The sequence below is a fragment of the Gopherus evgoodei genome, chromosome 6 (assembly GCF_007399415.2).
Source record: "Gopherus evgoodei ecotype Sinaloan lineage chromosome 6, rGopEvg1_v1.p, whole genome shotgun sequence".
NCBI lineage: Eukaryota > Metazoa > Chordata > Testudines > Testudinidae > Gopherus > Gopherus evgoodei.
The window spans coordinates 45,477,804-45,498,067 of NC_044327.1; the positions used below are offsets into that span (position 1 = coordinate 45,477,804).

Consider the following 20,264-nt stretch of genomic DNA (forward strand, 5'->3'; position numbering starts at 1 on the left):
GCATCCCAGCTCAAGTTCAGGTGATTAAAGGGTTGTCTGGATTGGGATTGAAAATCCCAGAGGGTTGGATTATCCAAACTGGTTTAGGGCTCCTGCACTAGCTGGAAATGCTGCAGCTTAGGAGGCATTCACTCTGAGGTAGGACAGGTGGTGTTATTAGCTGAATGCTTCCTTCAGGGGAAAGGAGCACATTAAAATTGTTATTGGGGCTCCCCAGGAACCCCAGGGGCAGAGTCAGGATCAGTGCATCCCCTGGCTGCCCTTGTCAGTGCCGTCTTCTTTTGGGGCAACACTTGCTCTCTATGGACCTCAGAGCAAAGAGAAGTTTGTATTGCTTTCCATTTCCAGATGCTCACTTCTTTCCTCAATGGACTTTCCACTGAAAAGAGCCACTTGCAGGGTATATGATAGCTTCCTGAGGGTGAAACTAAGGGTATGTCTACACTACAGGATTATTCCGATTTTACATAAACCGGTTTTGTAAAACAGATTGTATAAAGTCGAATGCACGCGGCCACACAAAGCACAATAATTCGGTGGTATGCGTCCATGTACCAAGGCTAGCATCGATTTCTGGAGCTTTGCACTGTGGGTAGCTATCCCGTAGCTATCCCATAGTTCCTGCAGTCTCCCCTGCCCATTGGAATTCTGGGTTGAGATCCCAATGCATGATGGTGCAAAAACAGTGTCGCGGGTGATTCTGGGTAAATGTCGTCACTCATTCCTTCCTCCGTGAAAGCAACAGCAGACAATCATTTCGCACCCTTTTTCCCTGGATTGCACTGGCAGACGCCATAGCATGGCAACCATGGAGCCCGTTTTGCCTTTTGTCACTGTCACCGTATGTGCACTGGATGCCGCTGATAGAGGCGGTACTGCAGTGCTACACAGCAGCATTCATTTGCCTTTGCAAGGTAGCAGAGACGGTTACCAGTTGTTCTGTACCGTCTGCTGTGCCACTGTAAATTGGCGATGAGATGACGGTTATCAGTCATTCCGTACCGTCTGCTGCTGTCATGCGTGCTCCTGGCTGACCTTCGCTGAGGTTGGCCGGGGACGCAAAGACAAAATGTTGTATCTAAAAATAGAGTCAGTCCTGCCTAGAATATGGGGCAAGTGTACTAGAGAACCAATGTATCAGAGAACCAGAGAGCACAGCCGCTCCATGTCAGATCCCACAGAAATTATGAGCTGCATGCCATTCTAGGGGGTGTCCCTGCAACAACCCCACCTATTGCTTCCCTCCTCCCCCAACCCTTCTGGGCTACCATTGCAGGGTCCCCCCATTTGTGTGATGAAGTAATAAAGAATGCAGGAATAAGAAACACTGACTTTTTAGTGAGATAAAATGAGGAGGAGGCAGTCTCCAGCTGCTATGATAGTCCAGGCAGTACAGAATCTTTCCTTTAGACATGAAAGTGGGAGGGGGGCTGAAGGAGTTCAGGCCCCAGTTGCTATGATGAGGACGATTACCAGCCGTTCTGTACCATCTGCCAGGAATAACCGGGAGTCATTCCTATTTTTACCCAGGCACCCCTGGCCGACCTCACCTGAGGCCAGCCAGGAGCACTCATGGGCTGATGACGAGGACGGCTACCAGTCCTACTGCACTGTACCGTCTGTCATTGGGGAAGGGAGGGGAGAGGATGCTGCTGTTCATTGCCCCAGCACCATGTCTACCAGCAGCATGCAGTAGACATACGGTGACACTGAAAAAAGTCAAGAAACAATTTTTTCCCCTTTTCTTTCATGTGGGGGGGAGAGGGAGTAAATTGATGAGATATACCCTGAACCACCCCGGACAATGTGTTTGACCCTACAGGCATTGGGAGCTCAGCCAAGAATGCAAATGCTTTTCGGGGACTGCGGGGACTGTGGGATAGCTGGAGTCCTCAGTCCCCCCTCCCTTCCTCCATGAGCGTCCATTTGATTCTTTGGCTTTCTGTTATGCTTGTCACACAGCACTGTGCTGTGGACTCTGTATCATAGCCTGGAGATTTTTTTCAAATGCTTTGGCATTTCGTCTTCTGTAACGGAGCTCTGATATAACAGATTTGTCTCCCCATACAGCGATCAGATCCAGTATCTCCTGTACGATCCATGCTGGAGCTCTTTTTGGATTTGGGACTGCATTGCCACCCGTGCTGATCAGAGCTCCATGCTGGGCAAACAGGAAATGAAATTCAAAAGTTCACAAGGTTTTTCCTGTCTACCTGGCCACTGCATCCGAGTTCAGATTGCTTTCCAGAGCGGTCACAGTGGTGCACTGTGGGATACTGCCTGGAGGCCAATACCCTCAATTTGCGGCTACACTAACCCTAATCCGATATGGTAATGCCGATTTCAGCACTACTCCTCTCGTCGGGGAGGAGTACAGAAACTGGTTTAAAGAGCCCTTTATATCGATATAAAGGGCCTCGTTGTGTGGACGGGTGCAGCGTTAAATCAGTTTAATGCTGCTAAAATCGGTATAAATGTGTAGTATAGACCAGGCCTAGGCTACAGTCCTTGAAGAAGCCAACCTAATTGAAAGGTATGGGAAAGCAGGGAACATGGAAATGGAAAGCTTTGCTCCCTGCATCTCTTTCCCCATTAACTGCATTTTAAGCCCACACTGAAGTCTGAGGAGTGCTCTCATAGGTTTCCTGTTGATTAGAAGCTCCTTTGTTCTTGCTCCTGTTTTCTGAGAACCAATTTGTAGATATTTGCAGTCATGCGGCACATATGCAAGAGAATGCTTGTCAAGTACTCACTCTATCTGCTTTCCCTAGAAACGGCTTTGTTTCCTGTGATTTCCCTGCCTTCACTTGTACTCTCCTAGCTTTGAAAAACAGGAAGTCTTGTTGTTATGGGCTGTGGGGGTGGATCAGAGTGCTCTCTCTCTCTCCGAGAACATAGATATATTAGAGGGGTCTGAGGTTGAATAGAAGTTAAATCTGAAAACCCAAACACCCTCATGTCCAAGCCATCAGGTCACACTTAAAATTGCTACTAGCAATTTCTAATTCCTGCAGTAATGATAATAATCCTTTGCACCGCAGCATATGTTCCGGAGGATGAAGGGGGCATGTTCCTCTCAATGCAGATGCAAGACTAATGCAGTCCCATCCTTGATTTTCCCCCTTCTCTCCAACCTTTGTATGTGGTTGCATCACTAATTCCTGGCTCTGCCATTCCCTCCGTCCATGACCTTGGGAAAATCTCTTAACCTCTGAGCCTCCCATGTTTCTACATCTGTAAAATGAGAGTGATATTTATTTTACTCAAATCTATCTTCAGTGAGCAGGAAAATGATACTTTGCAAAGTGCTTTGAAACCTATGGATGCAAATTCTTATGAGTGCTGTGCATGATTATTATTTTCTCATGTGAGGATCTCAAGCTCTTTACCAAGGACAGTTAGTTTGACTGCCTGTATGAACCAACAACAGTAGCTCTTCTGTGCCACAGAGGATAATAATAAAGTGAGATGTGACCAGGTAGCCAATGGCATCCATCTTTCAAAGCTCAGGTTTACCCAGAGATTTAGAGCCACATACTGTTCTTTGTTAGGGTACAATGAGTTAATAACTCTGCTGTTGAAAAATATTCCATAGGATCTTTAATGACCATAAGTGGTTAAGATATCCATTTTAAATTTTATCTGAAGAGAGGGCACCTCAGTATCACTAACACTGGGTCACAGATTCAATCCTGGCTCATAAGGATGGATGGCCAGAAAACAAAGATTTTGTTTTGTTAAAAACATTTTGAGATTTTGACATATGGTTTTGTTCCCATGCAGGACAAAAATGAGACCTTTTAAATTTTTCATAAGAAAACATGAGAGAGCCCTTGCCTTATTCAGAGTAGATTCTTGAATCTGGGTTTGCCACATCCCCAGTGAATTCCCTAATCATCAGGCTATTCTGAGGTGCATGGGGCTCGCTCACTCTTTCTCTCTCTCATTTTGACCAGAAATTCTGTTGGGAAAATTTTGGTAGGAAAAAGTTGTGTCTAAATTCATTTGACCAGCTCAACTCAGAAAGAAGAATGCCACCTAACTAGGTCTTGTCTACCTTGGCAATTTGCCTTGATTCCACCAATCGAAACCAAGCCTGGCCCTATTGGTGCAAACCATGAGCTTGGGCTTCCAACTAGCGTAGCTACATTTGTGCCTGGCCATTCTGTACTAGAGTAGGACAAATTCCCAGTAGAGATAAGACTTTAGTCTCTAATGCCACTTCCTGTGGCACACTGGGCTTTCCTTGGAGTTCTTTAATTCTAGAAGTGACCAGGCCTGACCTTGTCTGGCTGGTAAGAACTGACATGCTCACAGCCCAGGATGGCATGGCTGCAAGAACATAGCTGGGTCTGGAGAAGGATGAACTTGTAACTGAGATCCATTGGGGAAAGATCAAAAGAGGTTTAACACAAGAGAAAATGTCAAAGTAATGGGCGCTGTTGTGATTCCACTAAAATCAGTGGAGCACCATCAGGTAAGAACCGGGCCCAGTAAATCAGTAGACTATAAAATGTTACTCACGGTCATATATTGCTTCACACCACCAATGTACACGGGCCCACCTTTCTCCCGCAAGTGGATCAACATTGAAAGACGCTCGTAAGCCACAAATTCATTGAAGAAAGTCTTGTAACCTAGGAGTCCACCGACAATAAAACTATCTTCCCAGTCTACCCCCATCATAAAAGAAAATGGCATGAAGACATAAGCACAAATGATCTGCAAAATATACAAGACAGAGAGAAGGGCTGGGTGCACAAGCCCAAATATTTGCGAATCACAAGAGAAAACGTCAATCAAAGAATCAATCTTTAAAATAAACTTCTATATATAGTTTAAAAAAGTATGTAAAAATAGTTCTTGTCATCTTGCTGCTATCTCTTTAATAGTCTGGGGATTTTTAATGGTAAAGTCTACCTGAATTATCACAAAAGTAGCAATTTAAGGCTCAGCTCCAACCAAAGTACTTAAGCATATAGTTTAATTTTATGCCTCATGTTAAACACATGCTTACAAGCTTTGTTGGATTGCGGCCTAAAATGGGGGCCGTGGTTCAGGGAATTGGTAAGAGAGAGGGAGGTTTAATTTTTCATCTGACGTAATCTGGTGTAGCTACACCGAGGAAATGAGTGTTAAAAAAATGTGTTAGCTAACATGTTTTAATTACTATGTTGACCACCACCTAGGGTAGACAAAGGGTCTGCCTGTGTCTAAATGATGTACAGCTTTAGCTATACTGGTATAGTTAAGCCGTATACTCCCTCCTTGTATTGATATAAAAGTGCTTATAGCAGTATGGCTTATTCCTGTATGGGAAGAGGAGTAAGCTATACTAGTACAAGGCACCTTTATACCGTACAATTGTGCTTATAATATTTTGGAAAAAAATACCTCCCTCCTTCCCCCGACCAAAATGGCTATATCTATACAAAAACTGCGTGTAGACCAGGCCAGAGACCATTTGGTTTAAGAAGTCTCTTAGCCCAGCAAAATGATGTAGGTATGTCTTACAATTAAAAATCTACAAACTCAGCTAACATATTTTTAAACACAACTTTGTGTAAACTAGGAACTAAGTGCTGTTTGAAACCATGCCAATTAAAACAGTTTCTGAAACACCTCTTTTTCCCTGTGGAAGGGCCGGTCTAAACTGCAAAGTTAGGTCACCTTAACTACACCGCTATAGTCTGTGAAAAATTTCAGACCCTGTGTGATGTATTAAGCTGACGTAAGCCCTGGTGTAGACACTGATAGGTCAACAGAAGAATTCTTCCATTGACCTACCTCTCAAAGAGGTGGATTTATTACAGCGACGGAGGAACCCCTTCAATCAATGTAGTAAATGTCTACACTACAATGCTATTGCTGTGCTGCTGTGCCATTTCTTGTGTAACATAACCCTCACAAGCTTTGTCTAGGTAAGGATAAAAGACTCAGTGCAGTGGTCTGAAGCGAAAGCCATTGTGGGTGTTTAGTGAAGTGTTAATTGTGTGGCTGGTGCATGCAAATAGCTCTTCTGGTTTTTCTATTCATTGACGGTAGCTCTGGCACAGATTAGAGCTAAAGCAAACTCACTCTGTACAAAATGGCAGCCTCTTTGGGGTGAAGTCGTAGACACTGATGGCTACAGAATGTTTACATTGCAACAGGTATTTTCACAGATTATTTTGTTATACAGGGATTTAAAGGAGTTGTTCTTTTAAAAAGAAATATATATTTAAATATCCAATGTTTGATTAAAAGAAAGACAAATCATGAAAAAAAGTTATGGGGACAATACCTCGAAGTTCAGCTGTGGGTAGTTAAACATATTCCCCAACCAAGACAGTGATGAATCAACGAAAGAGAGCAAAGCAAGAAAGGCGATCAGGTTCACAGCAATGTTCGCCACCAATGGGATGGAGGCAGAGGCACCCTGACTAGCAGCTTCCAGCAGGTTTTTTGAGTCTCTTTACCAAGGAAAACGAAAAGAAAATTTGAAAACTAGAGACATTTTCCAGTTCACGAACAAGTTGAGAAACAGTAAAGGTTACACTACAGTTGATTATAAACTAGCTGTTTACATTAGTGGACACCGGCCTGGCTCTCTCAAGTGTTCTGGAGGGGGTGCAGAGGGGCCACCATGTGAATGAAGCCTCTAAGAGAAATTCTGGCAGATTCAGAATTCCTCCCAGGAGATCCCAGGAAGTGACCTTGAAGATGCCGTCAAGCTTTGCCATCCTTGGAAAGAGTGGAACATGCTCCTCGTTCATCTCTGGCTCTTTGGGGCTTTGATCCAAGGCCTACTGCAGTCAGTTGCATCACTCTTTCTGTTGACTTCAGTGAACTTTGGATCGGGCCCAGGCACTGCTCATGCCTGCAGAAATGAAGGTGTAGACACTATGCTCACCACAGGGTCAAGGTCAGGTCTTACGCAGAGGTGCAAGCTGATGAGTAGAGACTCCTTGCATTTTCTGCCTCTTTGCACTCCTCCACAGGGATTTTCTTGATCAAAAATTATATGCACTGAATTCTCTGATTTTTGTACGCAAAATAATCTACTCACCTTCACTTTTGCTTACAGGCATTTAGTACGTGCTTCTGAGTAAAGCAAAGGCAACAATAAACAAATAGAAAAACATCCCGTAGAATTGCCCTGGACTTCTGCAGTTCTGTCTGTGAAAATGCCAGTGGGACAGCTACACCTCTGTACAGCTCGGTCTGTTTGTTCTTCATGTGAGTTCAGAAACTATTTACTTTTGGTTTCCTTAGTGTGTAATTAGTATAATGTGTGCAAAAGCATTGTATAGCTCTCATCAATATAATATTTGAGCACCTATGTATATTGCTATTTCTCGGCATAGATCTACTTACCCTTTCTCCATTTTTATACCACTCTTCAGAGTTATTTGGGATATTTTAGTCTCAGGCCAGAATAGTTTGGAGATAGCCAGTGATGCTGGTGCTGACATCACAGAAGCAGTTAGTAAATGGGAGGCTGAAACCTGGAATTCCAGATGCCAGAAAATAAGCTTTGGTCAATTCATCTTAACAGAACATAGAAACGGAAAAAAATTCCAGAGAAAGGCAATGAAAATCATTAGACACCTGGAGGATTTTTCATATAAGAAGAGCTTGAAAGAACCAGCATTGTTTATATGGGAGAAGAGTAAGCAGAAGTATGATACAGGGATACAAAATAGCGAATAGTATGGAGAAGACCACTTGTTTACCTCTGATGATGATACCCTCCCCACTGGCAGAAGCTGTGGCAAAAGCAGCGATGGGGGAGTGAGAATCAGACCCCGTAGCCTCAAAGCCCCTGAACAGCAGTGATGTCAGCAGACTGCAGTCCTTAGCTGGAACTCTGGACATTCTTTTCTTCTTGATTGTTTGGCCTGACCTCCTCCTGCCTATATTCTTTCCACCCTCTCCTACATAGCCCCACATGCATCTTTTCATCCCTCACCCCCTGCAGTGTCTTGCATCCCTTCCTCCCTTTTCCTATTCCCTTAATCCCTTAGCCCCTGCCCTTATAATGTATATTTTTAATGGCTTGACAAACATCAAGTCAGTTCCACAGTCACCCTGATCATTCTGCGTGTATGTTGTATCCCTTTCCTTCATCCATCTGTCGTGTCTGTTAGACTGTAAGCTCTATGGGGTGGGGAGTGTCTTATATGATTGCCTAGTTCAAAGGGGCCCCAATCTTGAATGGGACTTTTAGGTGCTACCATCATATAACTAAATAATAATAAATCTCAGAAATATCTGCTTGAGGCCACTGCTAGGATCCTGGAGCAGTTGAACCATGCGTATATTCCACTATGCCAGTTCCTACTGCATGTAAACTATAAATATAAATACACAAATACATCCATTATTCCCTCTGCACTAGAGCTGGATGAATCTCTATATTACCAAAGTAAACTTTTCTGCTACTGAATGCTGCACTAAAGGTCAAGTCAATGGGTCTAGTTTCCCATACACATATGAAGATAGTCATAATGGGAATTACACATATAAACCTTGGACACATTGATGGAAGCATTAGACCCACTATTGGTCAGGAATCTCAGCTATAGACATTCTTCTGATTCAAAGTGCTCTTTGAATTTGAATCCATAATACCCGGAAGGGAATTAGGACTGCTACAGGTGCAACATGTAAAGGGGATTTGAACACACACTATATTTTCATGATTTATTTTCCCCTCCTTACCCCAAAAGAAATGTATGCTCCTAAGACACTGCCAGCGATGGTTGAGAACCCTGAAGTCATGATCGAGTGGAGTTCAGACTTGGTAACATACGGTAAATAGGGCCTCACTAAAAGAGGAGATTCTGTCTGAAAATGAGAAGCAACAGTCAAATGAATAATTTCTGTATAAACCCTCACAGAGTGGCCAGTTATTTTATGAATTAATGCTAGACACAGTTCAATCACAGTGTCTTTGGTGCTATCAGACAGTTAATGTTTGTGCTGACGAGTGCTTTGAATATGGGGCTTTCTCAAGGCTAAATGCTGTTTTCAGGTAGTGCAATTGTGCTGGACACCCATCCTACCTGGCTGAAGGTCATTTCTTGGTTGCTTTAATGTAGTGGTTCCTAATCTTTTTTTTTTTCTTTTACTGGAGTCCCCATTGTCCTGTATGTCCTAGGGCAGGGGTAGGCAACCTCTGGCATGGGTGCCAAAGGTGGCACGCAAGCTGATTTTCAGTGGCACTCACACTGCCTGGGTCCTGGCCACTGGTCCGGGGTGCTCTGCATTTTATTTTGTTTTAAGTGAAGCTTCTTAAACATTTTAAAAACCTTATTTACTTTACATACGACAATAGTTTAGTTATATATTATAGACTTATAGAAAGAGACCTTCTAAGAACGTTAAAATGTATTGCTGGCACGCGAAACCTTAAATTAGAGTGAATGAATGAAGACTCGGCACACCACTTCTGAAAGGTTGCTGACCCCTGTCCTAGGGCCATGTCCTCACACAGTTGACCCCTTATCTTATGTTTCTGCCATTCTCTCGCCTGTCCTTTTCTATTTCTGTTCCCTTTCCCCCATTCTTATCCTATTTTCATCGTCTATTAGTTTTTTTCTTCTTTTGCTTTCTTTCTATTTTTAGACTAGTGCCCTCGAGGGGGGTCTGTCTCCCAGCTTCATGCCAGAGCTTCATGTGTGAACATAGTATAACCTTCAGAATTTACCCGATTGTGTGTCATTGATGATTTATAAACTGACAGAATTCTGGCTTCCAAAAAACCAAGCATCTAACCTGGTACATTAGAGTCCTAACTTCACACAGAAGGGATATTTATTGGAAACAGAAGCTCATTAAACAGCGGTATTTCACTTCCCACATTCCAGGATTTCTGTCTTTTAATAGGTGAGTGATTAAGGGTACTAGTCTATTTTTGTATTTCATAACTCACGTGTCCCACAAATATGTTGCCAGCTGCTACTAGGGATTCAACAGGAGTTGTCCCCAAGGTAACCTGCATTATCCAACCAACCTAAAAATGATAAACATTAAATTTTAAAAATGCCACAATTTGACTCTATGAGTGCAACAGCTGGGTAATACTTGAATATCTCAGATAAAAAGCATTAACAAAATTCCGTGCTGTGGTACCTTTTTAATGAGCCATTGCATGAATCCAACATGGTAAAGCATAGACACGACTGTGCTGAAGAAAACCACTATTGGCAGGACCTAATTTGGAAACACAAAATTAAGTAACTTACAATTTTAAAGAGTTTTTCTTTTCTCTCTGTCTGAAAGAAAAGGCTAATGTCTTTGAGATACATTCTGGTTTTGAAATCTTTTAAAGATCTTGCAAGCTCAATCATTCAACTTTAACTATTTAGTTCAGAAATTGTTTTACTCTGGAACCCCTAGAGTTGTTTTCAATGTAGATGTGTTGAGTTTGGATGAATTGCTTTTCATGGATTTGGATACTTTCCAGATCAAACTGTGATAGTTTTGAAATGGTTTCATGACCATATATTGCAGGTTGGCTGTAGCCATGTTTAAAGCACCTCAGTAGTCCGCACTCAGATACCTACTGGACATTAGCAGCTGCAAATATCTGGATCAAAATTCTGTAAACTTTGTGCGTTTCAGATGTGGGGTTTGGTAGACCTGCATTGCAAAGTTCAGATCTGGAACCAAATTTACCCATTGTTATACGAGAACATAAGAATGGCCATATTGGGTCAGATCAATAGTCCATCTAGCCCAATATCCTGTCTCAGACAGTAGCCAGTGACAGATGCTTCTGGCACTTGGAGGTTCAGGGGTACCCAGAGCATCAAGTTGCATCCCTGACCATCTCGGCTAATAGCCATTGATAGAACTATCTTCCATGGAGTTACCTAATTCTTTTTTTAACCCATTTATACTTTTTAGCCCTCACAAAATCCCCTGGCAATGAGTTCCATAGGCTGACTGTGTGTTGTGAGAAGAAGTACTTCATTTTGTTTGTTTTAAATCTGCTGCTCATTAATTTAATTGGGTGAGCCCTCATTCTTGTTTTATGTGAAGGGGTAATTAGCACACCTTTATGCACTTTTTCCACACCATTCATGATTTTATAGACCTCTATCATATCATCCTTTAGTCATCTCTTTTCTAAACTGAAAAGTCCCAGTCATTTTAATCTCTCCTCCTATGGAAGCTGTTCCATTCCTCGAATCATTTTCATTGCCCTTCTCTACCCTTTTTCCAATTTTAATATCTTTTTTGAGATGGGGTGACCAGAACTGTGTGTAGTATTCAAGGTGTGGGTGTAACATGGGTTTATATAGTGGCATTATGATATTTTCTGTTTTAATATCTATCCCTTTCTTAATGGTTTCTAACATTCTGTTAGATTTGTTGACTGCCGCTGCACTTTGAGCAGATGTTTTCAGAGAACTATCCACAATGATTCCAAGATCTTTTTCTTGAGCAGTATCTGCTAATTTAGACCCCACAACTTTGTATGTATAGTTGTGATTATTTTTTCCAATGTGCATTACTTTGCTCTTATCAACACTGAATTTCATCTGCCATTTTGTTGCCCAGTCACCCAGTTTTGTGAGATGCCTTTGTAGTTCTTCGCAGTCAGCCCCAGACTTAACTATCTTGAGTAATTTTGTATTTTTGGTAAATTTTGCCACCTCACTGTTCACTCCCTTTTCCAGAACATTTATGAATATGTTGAACAGCACAGGTCCCAGTATAGATCCTTCAGGGACCCTGCTATTTACCTCTCTTCTTTGTGAAAACTGACCTATCCTACCCTTTGTTTCCTATCTTTTAAGCAGTTAGTGATCCATGAGAAGACCTTCCCTCTTATTCCATGACTGTTTAGTATGCTCAAGAGCCTTTGGTGATGGACCTTATCAAAGGCTTTCTGAAAGTCCAAGTACACTGTATCAACGGGTTCACTTTTGTCCACATACTTGTTGGCCTCTTCCAAGAATTCTAATAGATTGGTGAGGCATGATTTCCCTTTACAAAAGCCATGTTGACGCTCTTGTTCTGTATGTATGAATGAAAGGAAAATTTTAATTTGGATCTTTATAGGTTCAGGTCCAGATCTGGATCCAAGTTTCCCAGAAGTTTGAGAGGGTTTGGATCAAAGGTTTTGATTTGGACCCATGTTGACCTGACCTTCGCAAGATCAGGGGCAATTTGCTTATCACACTCCCATCTAGTTTAACTGTAGATTAACAACACACACAATATTAACAAAGTCCTCTTCTTGTCATTATTGAGGTGAGCTCTACTCCCCTTGTAACACTGATTATGTCAGTGTTGGATGTTTGAGCTTTGCAGCAGTGAGCAGAGTCACTAAGTTCCTTAAAAGTAACTCCACAGGGATTGTATGGCAGTGAAACTGAAGGAAAAGAACTTTTTTTAAACATATGGTTTAAAAGAATCACAAATGAAGTAACACAGGCATGGCCCACAGTCTGGCAGGTAATTAGCTGCTTTTTGTTCTTCATCCTGAATTAAAATTGGATCATTTGGTATGTATATATCTTAAACACACAGGAGCTCAATATTTCTATGCTAGTATGTAATAGAGAAAAAATCTCTCAGTACAGGTTCACGATAAGCCAGAGAGATAAGTAATGTTTAAACCAATACCTCTAAAGCCAGAAAGCTTTTTAATTGTGCAATTGAAGGAGTCACACGTCATAAATAATGAACATGAACAGAATAAAAAAAAAGTATAAAAAATCAAATGCATCAGTACTAAAGTATTTGTCAAGAAATTCAATTCTTAATTATTCAGAGGAAAGTTTCTACCATAACTTATACTGATGAAGTTCGAAAAACAGCCTCTCTCAAAGTATATTAATGTAACTCATAGCCATAACTGCCTCTGCCCTTCAAAAGAGTTACTATTGGGATACTTCTAGCTTGACCCTATTCCTCTAATGCATTTAATCATTTAAATTGATATTAGTTAACAGTCAGGGGAATCTTTAGCATTAGCTTGTGATGCACTGAGGGTTCAGGATTTAGGGAGAAGTATCACAGAAGTGAGATTAAATAAACCATCAAACGGCCACCACGCTCTTTTTCTAGACATAATCCTTACAATGGGTCTCAACTTTCTTCTTATCCCATATTCTATACTTAAACTTGTATCCCTACAAGAGATGCAGTTAAATGGAAATTCCACAGATTCTAGGAGCATGATTATCCTGCAGGAAAGCATTGCAGGGAGAGGAAGAAGCCTGGTGGCCATGAACCAAAAGAAGCAGATGATCAAAATTACAAGCAAATATCTTTCCTTTCTCACAGCCCAACTGGAGGCAGAAGGTTTCAGTGTAGCTATGGGAGTGTGTGACAAGTTGGAGAGGGAAAGAACGAACGTGCCATTTAAGAAGTGACACTTACTACTCCTCTGTCATTCTCACTACACATGTCAGTGGCCAATGCTGTTACAGGCTTGTCCCTGATAAAATCACTTTACAAACTGACTTTAAGAAACTGAGTTTTAAAAGCAGTTTGCCATTGTGCACGTGAAGTCAATTACAGGTCCAGTTTTTGTTCCCAAAATTCAGGATGTTCTAATTGTGATCATCTGCACCGTTGATTGGGTATGGAACTTAGTGAGTTAGTTTTTAAAAAATCAGTCCCTGATTATTTAATATGATAGAAACTTTTGTGTCAATGTCTTCAACAGAAAGTGGCACACAACCAATTAGCATGTATCCAATTACTGAGATGACCTGTCATACCCAGGCTAGCTTTTATCTAGAGCATGGAGGAGTCAATTTGAAAATGTCAGACTTTCCTTCCCTAGTGTGACCCAGAAGAACTGAACTACATGCAGCATGTGATAAACTATTTTCACATGTTGCACCCACCCTGATTTCTCAGTTGTGCTGTGCTCACTGGCCCATATTAGACAAACACAAAGAAAAAGACCTTAAGTTAATGTTAGGGAGGGTGCAAAAGCAGACTGTTTTGAATGTAGGAATAACAGCCTTAATTCTCACCAATATGCCTAGGTCTTGCAGGGTTCTCTAAATAGGGGGAAGTCACATACATTGTAGATACAGAAAAATCTATGCACAGCAGGCCAAGTTAAGGGTACAGTATCAGCCTCTCTTTCCTTTGTTTGGTTAGTTAGACTGTGAAATGTATTTGACAATAAAAGGTCAGAGGCTCCCCTCTGTTCTTCAGCAGGGAGCAAACATGCACTGACTGCATGAAACTGGGCTAGAAAACGCAGAACGAGTAGGGCGGATACCAAGTGTCATGCTTCTTGGGCCCCCAGGTAGCTTATTCCTGTGCACCACTCATTTGTGGTTCTACGGGTGTATGGCTACCTGAATCAGAGATAAAAGGGAGATTTTTCCTGTATGCTTTCCCCCCTTACTTTCTAGGCTGTGACCATGCATGAAGAATGTCAGCCCAAAGAGAATACATAAGAGAACGTTATGAGTAAGGGTACTATTTAATCACAGGTATTTGTAGTAAAAGTCATGGACAGGTCATGGACAATAACAAAAAAATCATGGCCCATGACCTGTCCATGACTTTTACTAAAAAGACTCCTAACTAAATCTTAGGTGCTGGGTAGGGGGGCGCTCCCACGGATGCTGCTGCTCTCCGGGGGGGTGGGGGGAAAATCAGGGGGATGCTGCTGCTCCGTGAAGCGGGGGGCGCCACCGCCGCTGCTTCAGGTTGGGGACGGTCTGGGGCCCTGCCATCACTGCTGCTCCTGGACCGCTGCTCTGGGGCAGTGCCTGGGACCAGCTGTCTAGGGTCAGCAGCACTGGCCACTCCAGGAGTCACAGAGGTCCCAGAAAGTCACAGAATCCATGACTTTCCGGGACCTTCGTGAAAGACTCACAACCTTAGTTATGAGCAAATGTTAAGAAGGTCAGAACAGAAGCTGGAACTCAGCCTTAACAATGCCCTGTTCTAACTGTGCCCACTATGCTATGCTAATGCCCATGAAGGTGAGTAAGGGCTTGTTTATGTGGAAAAGTTTCACCAGTTATACCAGTATAATTACACTGCTGTCATTAAACCATTATAGTTATACCAATATAACTCACTGGACACTCATCTACCAAAATACAAGAGTCCTCATAGGGAGTTATGTTGGTATAAACATAGCACTTCAAATTCACATTCTACCATATACCAGAATAATTTCCTTGTGCAGACAAGTCCTAAACCAGGAATAAATTAAATAAAAGTGAACATCTAAATGGAAAAAGTAAGTCTCAAAAAACTTTTTATGATTGTATGTCTGTTAGCTACAAATGTTACATTCATTGCTATTAGTGTAATAACCCCACAAAGAAAATAGAACTATCTCGTTGTACCTTTATAATGTGTTTTTGATTAGCCCCACTGTTACACATCCACGACTAATTCTGATAAATATGAGAAATCACCTTTAGACCTACAGAAGTGTCATTTGACTTCTCAGCCATATCACCTACTGTGTATGTAGGGCATGACTCTGAGATGCTGAGTACTCAGAACTCCCATGGAAGCTGGGCATTGTGAGTGCTCAGCATCTTGCACAACAAGACCCCAAATAAGAAGCAGGCGGCAGATGATGTATCGGTGCATTCTAGATTTGAAACCCTTGGAAGATTCTCCAAACTCAACCATTCAAACTAGACTCTTACACTTAGTGAACCAGAAACCTCTTGGCATAAATAAAGAGCAAGCAGTCAAAAAAACCAAAATCCAATAACATTTCATTTCTAAAGAAATATAAAAGATTTAATTCTGACAAGTAAGTTTTAGCTGACCTATCTTTACTTATGTCAAGAGGCAATTGGGTGTGATCTTCTTACATTATGGAGCTGGGAAAAGGGTAGCATCACCTGCCTACAGAGATATTTATAACATCTCTGTTTGTGAGAGTAATTATTTAAATAATGGGTTTAATCTGGGCTACTTTTTCAAAAATAGGTCTACATTGTGCCTGAAAAACATGCATGTACACACACAAATATGCAATAGTATGCATATTAAAATTAACCATTTTCTGCATGTATGTACATATTTTGTATGGGTAATTACTGCTTTTGCATCTGCCTGCCTATTTTGTGGGCACATCTTGGATACCTGTTTTTGAAAATGTTGCTCTTTATGTATTTAGTGAATATGACTGCAGAGGATAAATCCTAGCCCACATTTTCAATGACTCTTGCCCATGTATATAGGGATGTCCTCTTCTGTGTGCATGGCAGGATGGCTATGTACAAAGTTTTATACATGCACTTACTCTAATTAGCAATCTGATTAGAACTGTGTGCAGCCAAAGTTGGGATCTGGACACTGAGTCTTATTGCAGACACTGGGTTATTGCAAAGGGGCAATCCAATTATCCTGCTCATTCCCCTCCTCTCCTGGGCAAACACAGTTTTGGGTGGTACCTCATCATCTCTTTGAAGCTACCGCAAAATACAGAGCATTAGAGTTCCCCTTGCAAAAAATGGAAGATAGTAATATGACTTTTGACCAGCTTGATACCCAAGCACTGGAAAAATTGTCGCAAGGGTTGGAATATGCAGGAGGTAAATGGACTGGCTGGGTCTGTTTCCTTAAATGTATCTTTTACTCAAATTGGAGGACGTCAAAATCCAAGGTAAACCATATTGATGATCAGCCAGAGGGAGGATAAGAAGCTATTTATGCACCAATGTGTCCCAGCTGCTGCTTTATTTTTTTTTTTTGGCCTACAGTAGGTGGCCCATAGGCCAATGGAGGGCTGATGGGAGACTCAATCACCTGCTTGACACGTAATTAGCATGCATATTCCTAAACTGAGCCATGTGCAGTTCTGAAAATAAGCAGCATACACACAGTTTTGAGGCCACATCAACCATGGAGCCCATTCTGAGTTGTCTGTCCTTCATTGTGAACATATTTTGCTAGTATCCAATCCCACTTTAAAATTTCCACGTGTGTCTTTCTCCAGTTTATTCCATAGAAAAAGGCACATATGGATGTTTGAACACATGCAAACTTTTGAAATGTAGCCCAAGCTAACATATCAGTCTACAACATGATTTTATCATTGCTGGAGCATTTTTTTAAAAATAGGCTATAGCTCCATGTGCAATCAAATTCTTATTCGTGCAATGCAGTCATCATGCTTTCACAAAAAATACAGTGACTGTGCATAGAAATGGTCGCTTAGGTGCCTGACTGTGTAAAAGTGAGAGAGAGTTGGAAAACTGAAAAAAAAATATTTGAAAGAAAAAAAAATATGTTCCCTTCTGGTTTTTGTTGAAATGTTGGGGTTCTTTTGCTGATTCTTTTTCTAAATTTTCTAACTATCTTTAGTAATAACCCACTATAAATGCACAGTCATGGGAATTGTGCATGGAAACAGAGGCGTACAATTTCTCATGAATTGTGTACTATGTGTACCTTGGGCCTTCAAGGCGGCAGAGTGATTCAGTGGGTCAAGTATGAAAACACAGTGTTCCCCTGACTGGATTTTATTACTCAGTGTTTGTGTTTAAAGTGCACTAACTGTCATCTACAAAAGAAACAAACTAGGTTGGTCTTATATATCTAGGAAGCTAAATGAAAATAATTCCAGTCTGGGCTATCACCTCAGTCCATGGGAGAGAGAAGGTATAAGAGCTTGGATAGAGAGACATTTCACCTTCTTATCTCCTGGAACAATGGGTTCAATGATAGCCCATTTCCCAACCTATCTTCTCAGGAAGGGAGAGGAGAAAGGTAACTTGTCAGCTCTTTCAAAGAAGGGAAGTACTGTTGACTTGTGATGAGCTGCAGCGAGAGCCTTGGGTAAAAAAATTCTTAATTCAAAACAGCTTCTCATTTTGTTCCCTAAACAGCTATTTTTATAGAGCTTCTTGCCTTCCTACTGATGAACCTTATTAGTCTGCCTTCTCCAGCCCTGCCTCCTCTAATTCTTTCCACCTATCCCTGGTATTTATAAGACACCTATTTCCATGGTATCTCAGTACTCCCATCTTTCCTTGAGTACTTGTGGGAGGGAGGATAAGATAGGCAGAAGTTAACCACTGACCAGGTAAGACCCCTGTATCCTGCCATGCCTCCGTTTTGAAAATGTGTCTGCTAATACTGTCATCCTGTCGAAAATGTAAATTGCTGCAGCTGGGTTAAATAAATTTAGAGCAAATAAATGCATAACATTAAATGGCAAGTTTAATCCCCAGTTCCCTAACTTTTTCATAGTGTGGGTCACTGGGGAGATTGTCCCCTGGACACTTCCTCTCCCATTGGTAATTTCATACATGCTGTAAATCATACATGGAACATGTTTTCCAATGAAACTCTTTTTGTGGCCAATTATATGTAAAATACCATATATATAATAGCTGTTTACCTTAAAGGCAAATAAATGATCTGTATATTTTTCATCGAACACAAATTTAGCACCGTCATCAGAGTATTCCAGGAAAATCTAAAGAGAAAAACCAAACAAACAAAGCATCTGTTATAAGCAAAGGGTCACTGCTAAATAATAAGCAAATATTGCACAGATTTAAAAAAAATCATAAAGGGTGAGATTGGCTGTTGGCCTTATTGCAGGTTTTTGGCCTTATTGTGGGGAGGTGAGGTGCCTTCCTTCTGTTCTGCATCTTGTCCAATGAACAAGTATAATTGTAGTTCAGGATCTGCTCTCTAGGACCCAGTGGTGAACATTGCCTCAAAGGGAGCAGATGAGAGACATAGCCATAAGACACACTTGCCCATCTGTACCTGACTACTGAGCTGGTCAGCTGTGGGAAGGGGAGTAGCGTGCACCATCCTAAACCTTCCCTTGGGGTAGGGCAGAACCACCCAGCCATGTGCTCATTATTAATTATTATTATTATTTAATATTTGTGTTACAGTCATGGCTAGTGGCCTCAGCTGAGATTGGGGACCCATTAAGCACAGTTCAACATGTAGTAAGAGACAGTTCCTGCCCCAGGACAGTGGCGAAATGCTAGTCCAAAGGAAGTGTTTATTTTTCACTCCGCACAAATGCCATTGAGGTGCATCTGCACATTCTATATGCTGTTGGCAGAACTTCACAGGGCAACTATGAGCAATAAGTTAACCATTTTCAAATTGAAGCCTGAGGGCAAAAAGAAGGTATTGTCAAAAGAATGGCCATGTGCCAGGTGGGATCAATGTTTGAGTGGCCCAACCCCATCTGAATCAGAATGGCAAGGAAAGGATGGTAGGGACTCTTGTTTCCTGGAGATTAGTGGCCATACTTTTGGATTCATTTCTGCAGGGGGTAATTATATTTTAATAAAATTTTTATGTGGGAATAGTGCCGCATTATTTGTCTACATTGGATTATTCACCTGTACCTTTTAAGAGCTCTCAGAGAGAGACACAATATCTTTTTGTGCCAAAAGTTTGAATTCTCCTCACTGTATAACACTCTGCCCACCTTTTCCACTGTTACTCTCCAGCAGTGGATGGTTTTTTTACATCAGTTGTCTTGCAGGCTGGCCACATGTAGGAGCTCACATTGGATGCAGCCTTCACTCCAGCAATGCTACAAAGTCATGCTAGTTTCAATGAGCAGCTTCTTGTGCAGAATTCTATCTCCATCTCCACTTATGTTTCTGCCACCAATGCTTGAATTTTATTCCTTCTGTTTCTTCTATCGCAGGTCATCTGAGAACCATGGGGTCTGTGGGGGCAAGGAGTGTAGGCTTTGGTGCTAGCGTGACAGTGGCTGTGGTGATAGTATTTCATTAGATCTTCTATTATATGGCATTTTAGTGGACAGAGTTTCTTGCAAGGATGTTTCAGAATTGGACCATGAGCTTCTGTGAGTGGACCAGTATGACACTCTTGATGGTGATGGGGTGCGTTCTGATTTCAGCCCAAATGAGGTGATGGTCAACAGGGCCGGCTTTAGGCCTATTCCACCAATCCCCCGAATTGGGCCCTGCACCTAAGAGGGCCCCACGCCCTTTCCTGGCTAGAGGTGCCTTTTTAATTTTTACTCACCTGGCGGCGCTTTGGGTCTTCAGCAGCACTTCAGTGACAGGTCCCTCAGTGCCGCTGAAGACCTGGAGCAAGTGAAGGACCCACCGCTGAAGTGCTGCTGAAGACTCAGAGCACTACCTGGTGAGTACAAGCCCCATGTGTTTTTTTACATGTGGTTTTTTTTTTTAATCATCCCTACCGGGGCCCCGTCGAAACTGTTCGAATTGGGCCCCACACTTCCTAAAGCCGGCCCTGATGGTCAGTCAAGGATAGAGCATGTTCTAATTGTTATTTATTAGGCCTGCTCT

General features: G+C 41.8%; 1 protein-coding gene across 5 annotated transcripts in view; it reads right to left on the reverse strand.

The window, feature by feature from the left end:
- SLC28A3 (solute carrier family 28 member 3) overlaps nucleotides 1-20,264 on the reverse strand; it is a 70,774-nt gene that overhangs the window by 10,207 nt on the left and 40,303 nt on the right. For all 5 annotated transcript variants that reach the window (XM_030567706.1, XM_030567708.1, XM_030567705.1 and 2 more), the window contains 7 exons: nucleotides 18,347-18,424; nucleotides 10,117-10,197; nucleotides 9,917-9,997; nucleotides 8,704-8,829; nucleotides 7,357-7,487; nucleotides 6,284-6,452; nucleotides 4,525-4,722 (listed from right to left, as the gene is read on the reverse strand). In XM_030567706.1, coding sequence (XP_030423566.1) covers nucleotides 4,525-4,722; nucleotides 6,284-6,452; nucleotides 7,357-7,487; nucleotides 8,704-8,829; nucleotides 9,917-9,997; nucleotides 10,117-10,197; nucleotides 18,347-18,424 — 864 coding nt within the window. The remainder of the gene's footprint in view (nucleotides 1-4,524; nucleotides 4,723-6,283; nucleotides 6,453-7,356; nucleotides 7,488-8,703; nucleotides 8,830-9,916; nucleotides 9,998-10,116; nucleotides 10,198-18,346; nucleotides 18,425-20,264) is intronic.